The sequence below is a fragment of the Sinocyclocheilus rhinocerous genome, unplaced genomic scaffold, assembly GCF_001515625.1.
Source record: "Sinocyclocheilus rhinocerous isolate Xijiao unplaced genomic scaffold, SAMN03320098_v1.1 scaffold220, whole genome shotgun sequence".
Lineage (NCBI taxonomy): Eukaryota > Metazoa > Chordata > Actinopteri > Cypriniformes > Cyprinidae > Sinocyclocheilus > Sinocyclocheilus rhinocerous.
This window is the reverse complement of record NW_015666573.1, coordinates 842287-858296: the sequence shown is the minus strand read 5'-3', so window position 1 is coordinate 858296 and position 16010 is coordinate 842287. Positions and strand designations below refer to the sequence as shown.

At 37.0% G+C, this 16010-nt stretch overlaps 1 protein-coding gene across 1 annotated transcript in view; it reads left to right on the top strand.

Moving 5' to 3' along the window:
• shank1 (SH3 and multiple ankyrin repeat domains 1) overlaps positions 1–16010 on the top strand; it is a 119471-nt gene that overhangs the window by 27007 nt on the left and 76454 nt on the right. The window contains 1 exon segment of the mRNA XM_016544262.1: positions 12738–13268. Within this exon segment, the coding sequence (XP_016399748.1) occupies positions 12789–13268 (480 nt within the window). The 5' untranslated portion in view covers positions 12738–12788.

The window sequence follows — 16010 nt, the reverse complement described above, 5'->3', positions numbered from 1 at the left end:
GTGGGGCAGTCTGTTCCTTGGAAGTTTCCCAGTATAATGTCCTGGGGGCCGAGATACTGAAAATATCTATCTATATAGATGCTTTGTCCTACATTAAAGCGAGGGTGAAAGAGAGAGAGGGCAGAACACCTGAGAGTGTGCAAACGGCAGAGAGTGATAAGAGAGAAAAGCCATTTTAGGGATGGAGGAAGGACTATTCGGATTTTCCAGTTGAAAACTCAAAGGAGGTCTTGACGGAGAGAAATGACCAGTTTTGGTTGTATCTATGACGATTGTGCTTGGTGAATAAAGATAAACTACAAGAGCTGATGATGACTGACAGGTGTGTCCAAGGGCCGTAACAATCTCTATAAGCTGGTTTAAGCCGGTCTCCCAACTTGACCAGCTGAAATGTTCTCAAAATTGCTCTGAAACCAGCCAACAGCTGGGAGACCAGCAAACAAGCTTAAGCTGGTTTAAAAAAATTTTTTTCTCCAGCAGGGCTCACACATACTTTTAGAAATGTCTATGTATTTTATTGGGAGATCATTGCTGTTTCACAAAGTTTCAACACTGTAAAAAAAAAAAAAAATTAAGTAAAAAAAATAACAACAAAAAGTAACATGTTGTATTGAAGTTTGAAATAAAAATGGCATTAATAACAGCTTACAGTAACACATCTTTGTGATTGACCCAAATTTACTCATTTATTACTGTAAATGCTAAACGTTTTGTTTTGTCAATAAATTCTTGTCAATGCGACTATAGATGCCTTGTTCAGAAAATCAACACATGTTAATGGTTTTATATCATTCTTAAAGAATTTTTATTTTTGGGTGGACTATCACTTTAACATGAAATGAACTCTGCAATCATTACTGCAGTCATAGGGTCTCAAACTTCTCAAACCTCAATAGACCTTAATCAGGTTAGACGCCATATAGATTTTAACACGGATGAAAATGAGGCTGTAAAGGATAGATTTACATTCTTTACAGTGGCACACACTGACTAAAGCTCCTAGATCCTGTCATTTTCACAAAGTTTTGTTTACTAATTTTTTTTTTTCTTTTTCAGAAAGACTAGTCAGCCCAACAATCGATATGTTGTTAAACAACAGTACAATCCATTGAAGGCACTGTAATCTCTCACGGTCTCATTTTCATTCCTGTCAAAAATTAAATATGCCACTAAGGTCTAAAATGGTGAGAATCAACAAACACATTATGTAAAAAGGTGAGCTCTGACCATCACGTTATGACAAGAACAGCAAAATAAATCAGCTATCAGCAACACATTAATCCAATAAATGTAACCGCATAATTTATTCATGCTACAATGCATCCTGGGAGCTCACAAATCCTTATCAAATCAGCAGCATGTTAAATATGAAATTGTTTGTCCGGACAACTCTAGTAGGGTAACATTTAGGGGAATATTGTTGCTCTAACATGTGTTTTATGTCGATTTAATGTATTTTACATTTTCATAGGAACTGTGGTTTAAAAACCATTGAATGCTGATAAAATGTAATTGCATGTGGAAAAAATTCACAACCCTGACTGGGTCACATTCAGCGATCAAAACTAAAAGGCAAGAAACAAACTCGAAATAACAAAACAAGGCAAGATTGGTCTGTAAAAAAGACTTAATGCTACACAATGTGATGCAACCTGAGGTGCCACATCAAACTTCAGAAACCTCGATACAGAGTAATCGCTCAACAGGCACCGTAACCTTAAAGCTCATTAAAATTTTGTAGAAATACGAGAGTGGAAGTTCGCTTGGACAGAGTAAGTGAGAGAAGGGACCCATGGGAGGATAACGAAAGAGAAAGAGATGGGGAGAGATACTGTTATCTTGCACTTGCTATCGCTCCGTGTTTCCTTCTTGCCCTACAGAGGGCATCAATCACTTCCTTTGTCTTGATTCATCTCTCCCCCTTTGCTGATGATTAATTGAGATATGCTCAGTTCATTGTGAGCTCTGACATCCTTCATGTCCTATCCAAATATGTCCTTAAAGAAAAAGTTCACTCAAAAATAAAAAATCTACTTACTCACCTCCACATCACTTCAAACCCATATGTGGCATATTTTATGCAGAAATGATAAGCGTATAAATATTAAAGTTGGTATTAAATGAAAATTCACCCTATTTTGTAAATGCATGTTATAGATTTTATTGTGAACAATTCATCCATGCATATGTTTAATGATTTCTTTTTATTTTGACCTTGTAATTTTTAGTCAAAATGTCATAGCTTGATCTTCTTGTGAAATGACACTTTACTCTTCAGACTTCTCTGATCATTTTGTCCGCTTAAACCCCACCTCTTTCTTACAGTCGTCTATAAGCTCACATTCATTTTTGGGTGCAATGCCCACATCTCAAAATCCAATTAACCACTGATGCATAGAACCAAGTCCCTGTCTCACATTTTTGTCTTTTTCGATAATCTGTTTCACTCAGATTCTGTACATCACAATACGGATGAAAAGATCTGTCGCTACTTCCGTTTCATCAAAACTTTAAAGGGATAGTTCACCCAAAAATGATAAATTACTTCTTTCCGTGTTGCTCCAAAACCATTGTAGTGTTCATAGTAACCAGGGGTTGTCAAGCAATGAAAAAGACACACAAAAAAAAAAATGTAATATGATAGTATTTATTTTATTGTGCTTCATCCGGATATAATTGCAGGGTAGATTGATGCCTCGTGGAATGTGAAATTTATCAATGAATAAAGAATTAATTCTGGTCTGTTCCTCATACAAACCTATCATATAGTTTCAAAAGATTTAAAATATAGCACAAGAGTTGTCTGAACTACGTTAATGATATTTTTAAGGCACTTTTTTGTCAGTTATGGAGCTTGACAGCCCGTTATTTTCAGTAAGTAAAAAAGAGCATGAAAAGTTTTTAAATCATCTCATTTTGAAGAAAGAAAGTCATACAGGTTTGAAGCGACACGAGGTTGAGTAAATGATAACAGAATTCAGATTTTGTAAATTAACTCTCCCTTTAAGGTCTCTTTAGCTCTTTTTGTTCCTAATTTTCTCTATTTTAACTCTCTCTTACACATTTCCCTGCCATCGTGCACCTCTTCCCACATTTGAGTTCAGATCCTCAGTGTTCTGCTTTTTAATCTATCCATTCAATTCACATTTCTCTCCTCCCGCTGTGCCCGAGTTCCTCTTCCCTGAATCCAGAACCTGCCGAGACTAATCCCTCTCTATCACCATCCTTCATATACACCTAGGATGACTTGAGGGTGAGTAAAACGCAGCCTAATTTTCATTTTTGGGTGAACTAACCCTTTAAGGCCCCTTTAGCTCTTTTTTTGCTACTAATTCTCTCTATTTTAACTCTCTCTCACATTTTCCCTGCCATCACGCACCTCTTCCCACATGTGAGTTCAGCTCCTCAGTGTTCTGTTTTTAATCTATCTGTGCAATTTACATTTCTCTTCACCCGCTGTGCCCGAGTTCCTGTTCCCTGGATCCAGAACCTGCCGAGACTAATCCCTCTCTATCACCATCCTGGCCTTCCTCTCTTTCTGTCTTTCTTTCAGTCTCTCACCCCATCTCAGCTCCCACCCGCTTCCCCTCCCCTCATCTCCAATCCCCCTCATCTGTGATTAGTCAGCAAGAAAAAATATACTTTGTTCTTCAGCCAATGTTTTTATTTTTTACTCTTTCATTTTGTGCTTATCCATATGCTTTTCAGATTCTGCCAGCTGCTCTACCTCAGCTGAACATTGCTGTTTGTTTCTCCTCTTTCTCTTTCCAGCCTCCTCTGTTACTTACTCTCTGTACTGTCAATACTCCCTAAATCATGTTGTTTTTGTCTGTTTCATTGCTCTGTTGAACAGGGATACTCTGGGTGACCAATAGCATGACTATGGTCAGTGTTTCTGCCTAAATTGCACACCATTTGTGGTTCTGTTTCATGGTTTTAGGGTGCCTGTAATGATAAAGGAGGTTTGTATGACAGCACAATTTCACAGAGCTTGCCAAAGGGGTGCTAGTTTGATCTTCGGTTGTAAATAAGAAGGCTTTGTGCTTCATTTATTGTATTTCTTTCATATTACCCTCTCTTCCCACTCCACTTCTCTCAGCCATTGTCATTTATTTTCTCTGACAGTCATATTATTTCTTTTACAGCCCTTTAATGTTCCCATTACATATTTTCTGTCAGTTTTCCCCCCTTTTTCATCCCTTTGGTGTTATCCATATCTTCTCCATTACTTATAGCTCTTCCTCCTCTTTCTGTCCCTCACTCATTGTCAGATCGGGTCAGGCTGGTCATTATACATCAAACATGCCTGTTCCTTAACTCTTCTCAGTTTTTGTATTCCCTGTTTTATGCTGTCACTATTCACTGTAAATGCGTCTTTACTTAACGAAGTTAAGGCTGCTATGAGGAGGAGTCTTGACAATGTCAAATTACTATATACTTTATACAGCAGTTAGTTCCAGTCTATTTAGTGCTGATATTTTGTCCAACAGCATGACTTTTCACTGTTGTGTCAGTCCGCTGGTCTGTGCTGTCAGTCTGCGGTGGGGATGTGATTGCCCTAATTAAAAAGGAGATGTCAACCTTTGCATCTATATCATTTTCGAAAGCCACATGTGCCGTGTAAATCAATCTCATTGGCATAAGTTCTCTAAAACGTTTCCCACATGTTGCAAAATTGTCTGTGACTTATCTTATAAACAGCTTTAACACTATTTCTTTAAAGTAGACTTAAAAGTTTATGCAAACATGCTGGAGATTAGCACCAAGATATTAGCCCAATAAATATGAATTGTTGTTTTTGAATGAATCGATTGAGTAAATGAATCAACAACTAATAATAGACAAATAAATTACTTGTCGCCACCTACTGGCGTAGCGATGCAACATGCTTTGAAATCATACGTTTTTTTAATGTTTTTGAAAGAAGATTTTTTTAATACAAGGATCACATGACACTGAAAACTGGAGTAATGGCAGCTGAATATATATTTAAAAACAAAATAATTATTTAAAACGGAATATTTCATAATATTCCTTTTTACTTTTTACAAATAAATGCAGCCTTGGTGATTCCAAATAATTGAACATTTTTGACTGGTAGAGTATGTATTCAGCATAAGCATATTTGGCCATTGACTTCTAATCATGTTGCATTGCTGCGCCAGTAGGTGGCGATAAGTAATGTTTATTAAGAGTCGTGTTGATTAATTTACTCGATTGATTCATTCAAAATGTATTTATTTATTCTTTCAATGTTCCCACTTCTGACCTCGTCTGGAACGCGGCATAAGCACACATGAACCTCTGAGAAAATAAAAACCAATCTGCTTTGTAATTGCACAACACACACACACACACACACACACAGAGTTGACTTTTCTGTTCATAAAAACATTTAAGTTTTAAATGGTTGATGATCAGCAACCTGAGGGTCAGAATATTGCATTGAACTTAAAGGGAAGTCCTTAAGCCAGTACGAAGATATTCTTTCAAGAAGCCTAGCTGTTTCCCCTGACTCTCTGTGGGGCACTTCACAACAAATCCACAGGCTCACAGCTATTATGATTTGTGTGCTTTGTTGAAGATACAAATTGGGTGTAATTGTATTTGGCACATTGTCAACTTTGATAGCGCCACTCTCTGTATATTTTACATGGTGTTTTTTTAATTGAATGACTGAAATTCTTCATGCAGTTAAGATGTTCTAGGGCTATTTTCCTATTGTTTTGAATAGTTTGCTTCTGTGCTGAGGATATGGGCATGTGAAACAAAGGAATTATGTGGCAGTACCCTTAGGAACAGCTTCTGAATTAGGTGTCTGCAGAGACATTAACACCAGCTGCCCTCCAGTACAGAGTCAATAACCCGGGTGGCGGGCAAGCAATGATGTCTTGTTCAGTGCTTCAATTGCTTCCTGTCTCGCTGAGGTAAAACAGTGTTTCTAATGAAAACTCAGTTTTGATGGCAAACATGGACAACTGGGAATCTGCGGTACAATATATGGCATAAATGAGAAATAAAAAAGATAATGGTTGATAATTGCTGGTAATTATATTAAGAGGCATTAATGAGTGGGGGAAAATTTTATGGAGAAAAAATTGCAAAATGTATTTTTGTGGCTGTGAAAGTTAACGTGTGCAATGTAGATAATGAAATGTGTTAAATATAATGATTTTGTATTTCTACATTCATATTCAGTAAATTTGATAACTAAAATAGCAATTCATTAAAATTATTATTTTATTCTGCTCTCTGAAGACACTGACATTATGAGATAATTGCTATTATTTTGTTGCACTGTCAAACTTTTAACAATAAGAAAACAAACAAAAAAACTTTATTTATTTATTTTACAAAACTATATAGATTTCTTAAAATGTTTTCTGGTAAAAAATATATTTACTTTTTAATACATTTTTACAAATAAGTTTTTTTCTTTTTTAATATATTATTTGGAAAATTTTATTTTTTATAAAGAAATCTGCTTATAGCTTTGTGAAAAAACCTGAAGCTGCTGAGCAGCATTTGGATGAATAAGTAAATATATGCTGTATGCTTTCCTCTCAATAAAATAAACACCACAAAAACTGACAGCGTTGAGAAAGCAGCAGTTAAAACGCGTCTGATTACAGCGATGTGGATGTTTGCATGAGCTCTGCAGTTCGGTACTCCAGTAAAGTCCAGTCACGTCACGTTTATTTATATAACTTAGTACTTTATGCAATAGATAGCCTTAAATCAAGCAGTTTTACAGTATTAAACATGAAAAGCCAGAGTCAGTGTTGCTTTCAGTTAGAATTACAACTTGATTTTCTGTTATAAAGCAGTGTTGGGCTAATGATAAAATAATTTTATTAGTGTTTTTAAAAAAAAAAAATTCTTTCATTAAAGTGATAGTTTGGTTTGCAGAGTTCAAAGCTTGATCTAGCTCAGTACTGTTTTGATTATCATAACCATATAGTATTTTAAGAGAGATTATGTTGTGAATAAAATAGTTATCCAAAAATAAAACGTCTTATCACTTACCTTTATTTTGTTTCTTATCCATATGACTTAAAAAAGGAGACGTTAGGCAGAATGATGTGTCATTCAGTTACTTTTTCATATATCAAATTAAACGGTGAATGAATCATTTCGTCATTCAAATCAATGATTTTCAAAAGCTGAAGTGATTACCTTTATATATTTGTTAGAACTCAATTTAATTCATATAACTCAATATTTTAACTAATTGCAAAAGCTGAATAATCAATCAGTCTATTGATTAATAAGTGAAATAATCACTGATTAGTCGATTAATCGTTCTAATTGTTAGATTAATCGATTTAAAGGGGTCATATGATGCTGTTTTAAAGATCATTATTTTGTATATTTGGTGTAACAGAATATGTTGACATGCTTTAATGTTCAAAAAACACATTATTTTTCAAATACTGTACATTATTGTAGTTCCTCTATGCCCCGCCTCTCTCAAACGTGCCATTTTCTACAAAGCCCCTCCTTCCGACAAGCACAATCTGCTCTGATTGGCCAGCTGACCCAATGCATTGTGATTGGCCAAACACCGCAAGCACTCATCGGAAATGTAACGCCCCTTACCATAATCGCGAGCTTCATCTTTCAAAATAAATGTAAAGACAGTACATAATGTCCTTAGTTTTACCATCAGTTCAAGCCCCAAAGGGGAGCAGAGTCACGTGATAGACACAGTGATGATGCTCGTATGTATTTGCAGTACACAAGCCGCGATTAACACAGCTGAATCCACTGTGATGTGACCCTGTCTCTCTCGCACACGCACACAGGAAAAAAAATTATATATATATATATATCTGAGAAATCAAATACACTGCTGGACAATAACCAATTATTTGTATTCTTATATCATATTTTTTCTTAATGACAATTTTATGATTTGTTTATTTACTACAAACACTTTTTCCATTTTTATCACAGAATAAAGCAGAAGATATAGGCTATTTAATAAATGCTATGTCAATTAGCACTGTATTATTCAGATGCTTGTTATTACCTGGAAATGACTTGAAAAACAATGTTTTCAAAAACAATTATTGTCTTCACATTTCATCAGTCAAAATGTTTCTTTTTATTCAGCTCAGTTACAGCAGAGATTGCTTTGGCTACAGCAATCCTGGATCATGCCTTTTAGTGATTTCATGGCATGTCGTAAGTTGGGCTCCAGACTGTGACTAAAACAGTCGCAGTTTTTGCTGAGGTCGCTAGTGTCAACTATAGAAATTTACATGTTATGATTTAAAAAGTGGCATGTAATGCAGCGTTGACAGCACACCTGCTGAAAGCAGCTCCAGTTGTGGCAGCATGAGAGAGCGGAGACGTGCGAAGTAAAAGTGCAGAAAAACAGTGTATTTTGTGCGCAGCTTGAACAAACTGCAACAGGTAAAGCTGTCAGCTGTGTGGACTTTAACAATTTATCATTAACAATTAGTTTATAATCGATACTATGGCTTCTTGTTATTAGTTAGTTGTGTTCTGTTAATGTGTGAACTTCATATTATTTGTAGCACACTTGCCGCCATAAAATGCGTTGCACAAATTCGAACATCTGGGTTGTCCTGTTCTGTTGTAAATAAATCTTAACTAATGATTCCTCATTGCATCTACTTTCGGGAGGCCAAATCAAGTGCTTTTGCTTTCACACAGAAACATGGCTGCGCCAGTTTCACAAGAGAGCGGAGACGTGCGAAGTAAAAGTGCAGAAAAACAGTGTATTTTGTGCGCAGCTTGAACAAACTGCAACAGGTAAAGCTGTCAGCTGTGTGGACTTTAACAATTTATCATTAACAATTAGTTTATAATCGATACTATGGCTTCTTGTTATTAGTTAGTTGTGTTCTGTTAATGTGTGAACTTCATATTATTTGTAGCACACTTGCCGTCCAATAATCGCAATAAGCTTTGTGCTTTGGTACATTTTAATAAACAAAGTATCAGCTTTAAATTCTGCCAAATTCATAATGAAATTAAACAATAAATACAGTTTTGGCGCTCTTTAATGTGGCATGAACAATCGCTTTAGCGCCTCAGTTCAAGCAGCAAGTGAACCCATATTATCTTTCTCTTTACTACTATGCCACGGCCGGCTCGCAAGTCGCGACAAAGAAAGAGACAACACGTTGGATCATGATCAAAAAAAGGGAATAACATTTATTAAAGTAGAATTATATCGTATCGACCAAAATTAAGAAATATATCGTGATATCAATTTTGGCCTTATCGTCCAGCCCTAGTTAGGATAGGACAATATTTGGCCGAGATACCACTTTGAAAATCTGGAATCTGAGAGTGCAAAAAAATCTAAATATTGAGAAAATCGCCTTTAAAGTTGTCCAAATGAAGTCCTTAGCAATGCGTATTACTAATGATAATACATTTTTGATATATTTACAGTAGGAAATTTACAAAATATCTTCATGGAACATGATCTTTACTTAATATCCTAATGATTTTTGGCATAAAAGAAAAATCGATAATTTTGACCCATACCATGTATTTTTGGCTATTATTACAAATATATCCGTGCTAATTATGACTGGTTTTGTGGTCCAGGGTCACAAATTAGAAAAAGAACAAGAACGACACGAGGAAGGGGGAGCAAGCCCCATCGCAACTGAAGGGAACTGCTTAAAGGAGACATATTATGGTGTTCTGTGCTCGTCTGTGCAGCCAAAGACAGAACAGTTAACATGTTTTGCTCAGACTTTCGCCATGGCATTAGAACTAGTACACCGTTGTTGCTCGCAAAAACACAATAATGGCGCCGTGGGTGTAAACTCTGGGTTAATTTTTTTCACGTTTCCTTGGTTGGTAGATGCACCGGGGACCTGATTATAGCACTTAAAACCTGGAAAAGTCAGATTTTCATGATATGTCACCTTTAAATTTGCAATCGCCATCAGCTAGGTGTAAGTCCTCAGCCATAATGACGTCACTCACCCTAACTCCATCCTGCAAAACAAACAGAGGAAAAAACAAGCAACCAACAAATATAACCCATACTGGGTTCATAACAACTATAGTATGAAATAAACATGAATGGACATCAAAAGCTATTTTATAAGATATAGTACATCTTACTAAAATGTCTCATGCAATCGCTCATTCAGTGTTTCAAACTGCGGAAAACGTGTAAAGCTTGTAAACAATGCCACGTAACAATGCATTTACCTCAGAATAACCATTCGGCGTCCATAAGCTCATCAGTCAGTCAGAAAAAATAACTATAAAGATGAGCATTTTGCTAAATTTAGGCACTATATTGCATATTCATATTTTTACTTAACCTGTTGACATGATAAAAAAAGAACGCAAGGAGCTAAAGGTAAAATTCAACACCTCCTATATAATTGCATGTTACTAATGAAGAAAAACAGGCTGGAAGTGTGCAGGACATATGACAACATTGATAGGATGCATTGAGAAGGAGCCCAAAATACAGTCAATGGCCAATTGATGGTGAAATAATTATGGTCCGTGATATTGGCACAGACTCTGCGTAATAAACAATTCTTTGTGACTATATAGTTCTCAAGTAGGAAAATACATTTAGTTCCCTATATAAGTGATCCTTAGTTCCCAGGACATCTACAAGATGGATTAAAATGCTGATAAAGACAAGAAAAGATGAAACATAAACACATGACAGACTGAAATGTTAAGTGTTAAAAAAATAAAAATAAAACACGCTTATTCTGTGGCACCTAAAAAAATAATTTGGTGCCTAATTTTTTTTTTTATAGGAGCCAATGGCTCCTTGATTTATTTATTTTTGTCTAGAGCCCTCTGAGTCCATTTTGGACTTTCAGCACGAAAGGGCCCTCCAGCATTGAGTATGAATGAAACATGCATGAGAGTGTTTAGCGCTCCATAATGTTTACATCGCCTCATTTTGGATACAAATAAAACGTCAGGTCATGCATATCTTGTCTCTTTGAATTTAAATCTAGATTTATTCACACTGGCCCTTGAAAACCCTGCATATTCTACACCCATGATCATATTTGAGTGTTCTTGGCATCAACAAGTTTGAAAACTCTGCTCTAGGTTCTGTGTATGGAGTGAGAGATTTGATTTTATGGGCAATAGTGAACACTTTCAGATACGACAGCTGATTGGCACGAGAACAAGACACATTTTCATAAGATATCCTCCACATCTAAAGTGTGGGTGCAGCATCTGAGCCACACAGCAGCTGGGTGTGAGTGGCACTACAGAGAAGTATTTTGTTCCCTCTGCTAAACACAGTAATCCTATTTTGAAGAGGTCTATTTGAAGGAGAGAGACTCTTAGTGCCTGAGAGTGCTGGGCTACAGTGGTTTTGTTACTGATCTGGGACATATGAGGAGTTACAACACTGTGTTGAGTGCTGTTTGTGTGTGTGCACAGGGACGACAGCAAGAGTCCCATCTGTGCTGTAATACAAGAGGTGCACAAGTCCGTGTTTGTAGAGAGACAGAGCCGGTGGAAGCCAAACATCTTCTTTCTGCTGTAATACAAGCAGAGCATGAGTGTCTGTACATTGACAGTTCACTCTCATTCACACTCGTAAGGAGTGTGATCGTTTTGCATAAGGGCAAGTGGGACATGAGGGGTAGGTGGTAATCTGTGAATGAGAATTGGCTTCTTGCCGAGGGGCTGTTCCCACGGAGTCTGTTCTTGCGTTCATAACTAGCTCGACGGTGTGCAGTGGATTTGGAACATAATGTCAATGTCTTGACAATTTGATCTGTTCTTAAAGGAATAGTTTAGCAAAAATTTAAATACTGTATGACTCTTTTTCATCTGAACACAAAAGAATTTTAATGACTATCCGGTTTTGTCAATTCAAGATAATGGCAGTGGGCTATTATTCACTTTCGTGCTTAATAAGGCACACTAGAGCATCAGCAAAAAAAGTGCATGCGGCTCAGTGATTTTTTTCAAAGTGCTCCTATTGAAGAACAATATTTGAGCAATTTTATAAGGTAAATCTCAATTATATAATTTTTTTCGTGTTATTTGAGCACAAGATTTAAAACAAAAACAAATCTGCATATGATTGTAAAAAAAGTAAAACGTAAAAAACAATATTTAAGCAGTTTTATCAGGTAAATCAGAAATATAGAGTTTTTAGCATCTTTATATAATTAATGTCAGATTTTTTTTAAATATGTTAGTTTTAAATATGTTTCTTAAAGTAATGATGATGATGGTGGATGGTGATAACAGAATTAAAACTTTTGGGAGAACAATTCATTTAAGTGACTTCACACTGGATGCATTCGTGTATCTGTTCTTTAGTGTTTTTCTTTGTGAACATGCACTAACCACTGCGACATGTCTCACTGAAGTCCCCTGCAATGAGTGCCATGTTTTTGAGACACTGTGTCAAGTTAAAAGAAGTTTGTCTTGATTCTGTTTCATTCCACTGAGTTTCAAACGTAATGCTTATGGCACGAGACGCTTAAAAAACAGCGAGATGTTGTGACTGTCAAAGATGTCACTCTAGTGTGTTTAAAAACAGCACGAATGCAAGAACGTCTTGCATGAACGGCCTGTTGCAACTTGGTGTGAGCTGCTGAATGATGGAGTGATGTGGGATTGTTTGTTCTTTATATTCTCTCGAACTCCTACTTCTGTTCTCTCAGTCTGCTCTCTCCTCCTCTCATCATCCACCTCTCACTATTTCTCATGCTTACACTCCTCTTCTCTTTTCACAGTGTGTCTCTGGGGATGATGCCGTTGCCGCTGGTGCCACTCTCCCTGTCGCCATGACGATGCCGCTCAGCCCCCTCTCCGGTGACGAGGAGCAGCAAAGGATGCTGGGAAACAGTCAACACCTTTATCCAGGGGCGGAGGAGGAGGAGGAGGAAGAGGAAATGGATGATGATGGCGTGGACAAGGAAGGCGAGGAGGAGAACGGAGAGCTGGAGTTGGATGACGAAGAGGATGTGGACGATGAAGATGACATCAGGCGAGGACCAGGGCGTTTGAGAGGAGGCAAGGAAGAGGGGCACAGGCAAAAAAGCACAATGGCTGGACGACTTCCAGGAGACAGACCGCTACGACCCGGCAACCCAGGCCACACGGCCAACCCGTATTCGTCCAACCCTGGACCCACCCACCAAACGCAGGCTAATCAGCAGCAACAACAGCGGAAGCTAAGAGAGCGAAGCTCAAGCAATGCACCTGACGACGCGCACATAGCTATGATGGTCTTTCGGATTGGCATTCCTGATATCAAACAGACGGTTAGTCTCACACACACACACACACACACACACACACACACACAAACCCACACCTGTTTTCCAATTACCCACTCATATGCTATGCAACATCCGTCTTTTGCTAACCATGCCTGGTTGAGCCCACAGCATACATATTAACCAGGCAGTCAGAGCGCCGCCAAACACCTTTCAAACAAATCAATTAGGCGAATACTGGGAGTGATACAAGTTTATGACAAGTATACGAATCTAAAAAAGGGGCCACGAATGAATTACACAGACTTGGAAAAGCTGTTCTCAAGTGTTCAATGCCATCTCAAACAGTCTGGAGCATGTGTTCTGCTATGGCAGGTCAGAACTTGCTCTCCCTTCAATAGGGCCAGACACCCTCTCGGTCAATACGCATGACCTCTGCTGCACAAAAGACCTGCTATACTTACACTTTCCTCCTTAGCAGTACCTTATACATATATAAAATGTGAATATGCTTTGAAATAGATTCCAGAGCACAGCAAGTTGCCAGTAGGTAGGCCACACACTCAACAAACACACATTTAGTGCTGCAGCTGCCGCCACAAAGCAGAAGTGTCATTAGCACTTTCAATAAGTTTATGTACATGCACTTCAAAAGTTGGGTTTCAGTCGGTCTAAGGCAGTAATTCTTCTTTTTTTAAAAGCTTAAACTTGCACCATTCAGATTTTTGCAAAATCGGACTAACAGACCTACATGATGTGATTTAATCTAAAATTGGTCTCAGTGTTGTGCGCATACTCCAAAAAAGAGAGGTGTTGCGCAATGTGAATTCATCAAAGAGTAATAAAAAATGTATCATGGTTTCCACAAAAAAAAATTAAACAGCACAAATGTTTTCAACATTGATTATAATGAGAAATGTTAATTCTTGGATATCAAATCAGCATATTAGAATGATTTCTGAAGGATCATGTGACACTGAAGACTGGAGTAATGATGCTGAAAATTCAGCTTTTCCATCACAAGAACAAATTGCATTTGAAAATCTATAAAAATGGAGTTCAAATACTGTTATTCTTTAGTTGTAATAATAGTTCACAGTTGTTTTTACTTGATCAAATAAATGCAACCTGGATAAGCATAAGAGACTTCTTTCAAAAACATCTTATCACAAACTTTAGAACGGTGGTGTAAATGTAGTTAGTGGCTCAGTGATCCACTGGTCACTTTACTTATTCAAGACTCATTATTGTCAGAAAGAGTTTCAAACAAATCACTGACATGTCCTATTACTATGAACTTTTAAACTATATTATATTTCACACATCTCTTGATATGGTATATGGTTTTACAGGATTTTGGTTGCTCAGGAATCTATGTTTAAATATGGGCTGACGCTGGCTGGATCTGCTGAAGTTGTCCTCCAGTGTACACTCATACGGTCGGTGTGCGCTTGCCCGAGTGTGTGTGTGCGCATATGTGTGTGTGTAAGTAGATTTTATCCAAACGTCTCCTCCAAATAGATGTGCAAACGTCAGCAAAATGTTTTTTTCCCAGATAAAGCAAAAAGAAAGAGAAAAAAGAGAGAGACAAGAAAGAAAAAGAAAAATAACAAGAGAAAGTAAGTACAGGGACTCTACTGTTATGACTTTCAAATAGAAACAGACTCAAGGTGACCTCAACCATTTTAGATGGAGAGAAAGTGAGGGGAGGGGGGGGATAGCACATAGAAAGTAGCCCAGTAAAAAGCATGTGAGGGTGTTCAAGTGAAGCTCTTTTTCACAAGACCGGTTAAGAGGTTCAGAGGTTTCAGGAATTAAATCACCACTGCTGTAATCCGTTTATTGCACACCACAAATTAAAGCAGGCACTTTTAATTAAAGTCACTGTGGACATGTTTGCCGAAAGGGATGGAATCGACGGTGCTGCTTCATCCCAAACCAGAAACACATGATAGCATCTAATACTCTACAGTATGTGTCTATAGTTGTTCTTCATTTCATTGAATGACAGTACTGAGGTTTACTTTCCCATCATGCTCCCTGGCCCGTCCTATTGCTGTGGGCAGTGGCAGGAGATTAATGATTCATGAATAATATGATTATGCTTGATAATTGATTTAAAATAGTAGACCTGGGCCCAGAGTGTTCTTTCAGTGAAGTCAAACTAAAGGCAGTTTTGCTGCCTCGCTGCCCAGTCGACTAGTTACTCAACAGAGTGTTTTGTTTGCCTTCTAAGGCACCATAATATAATTTATACCAGTGTTATTTTAGAATCGTATATACCAGGGGTAGGCAAGTTCGGTCCTAGAGAGCCGCAGTCCTGCAGAGTTCAGCTCCAACCCTGAAAACAAAACTCACCTGCCTATAGCCTTAGTAATCCTGAAGACATTGATTAGCTTGTTCAGGTGTGTTTGATTAGGCCTGGTATATACTATTATAGTTTTCATTAATATTTTGAATTGTCTTTTATGTTTATATTTTTAGTGCTAATTTTAATTGTAGTTTAACTTTTTTGTAATTTTGTTATGTGCTTTTGTCATTGAAAAAAAAATTTTGTTTTTTTTTCATATTCATAAATAAAATGAAATAGTTTTTATTTTAAATTTTGTAATTTTATATCAGTTTTAGTTTTCAGTTAGCAATTTTAGTGCTTAAACTTTCAGGCAACAAAAGTTTTTATTATCTAATATTTATATTTTATTTTATTTCAGTTTTATTTTGATTTACAAAAATGTTTTAAAGGAGACATATTATGCCCCTTTTTACAATATGTAATATAAGTCTCTG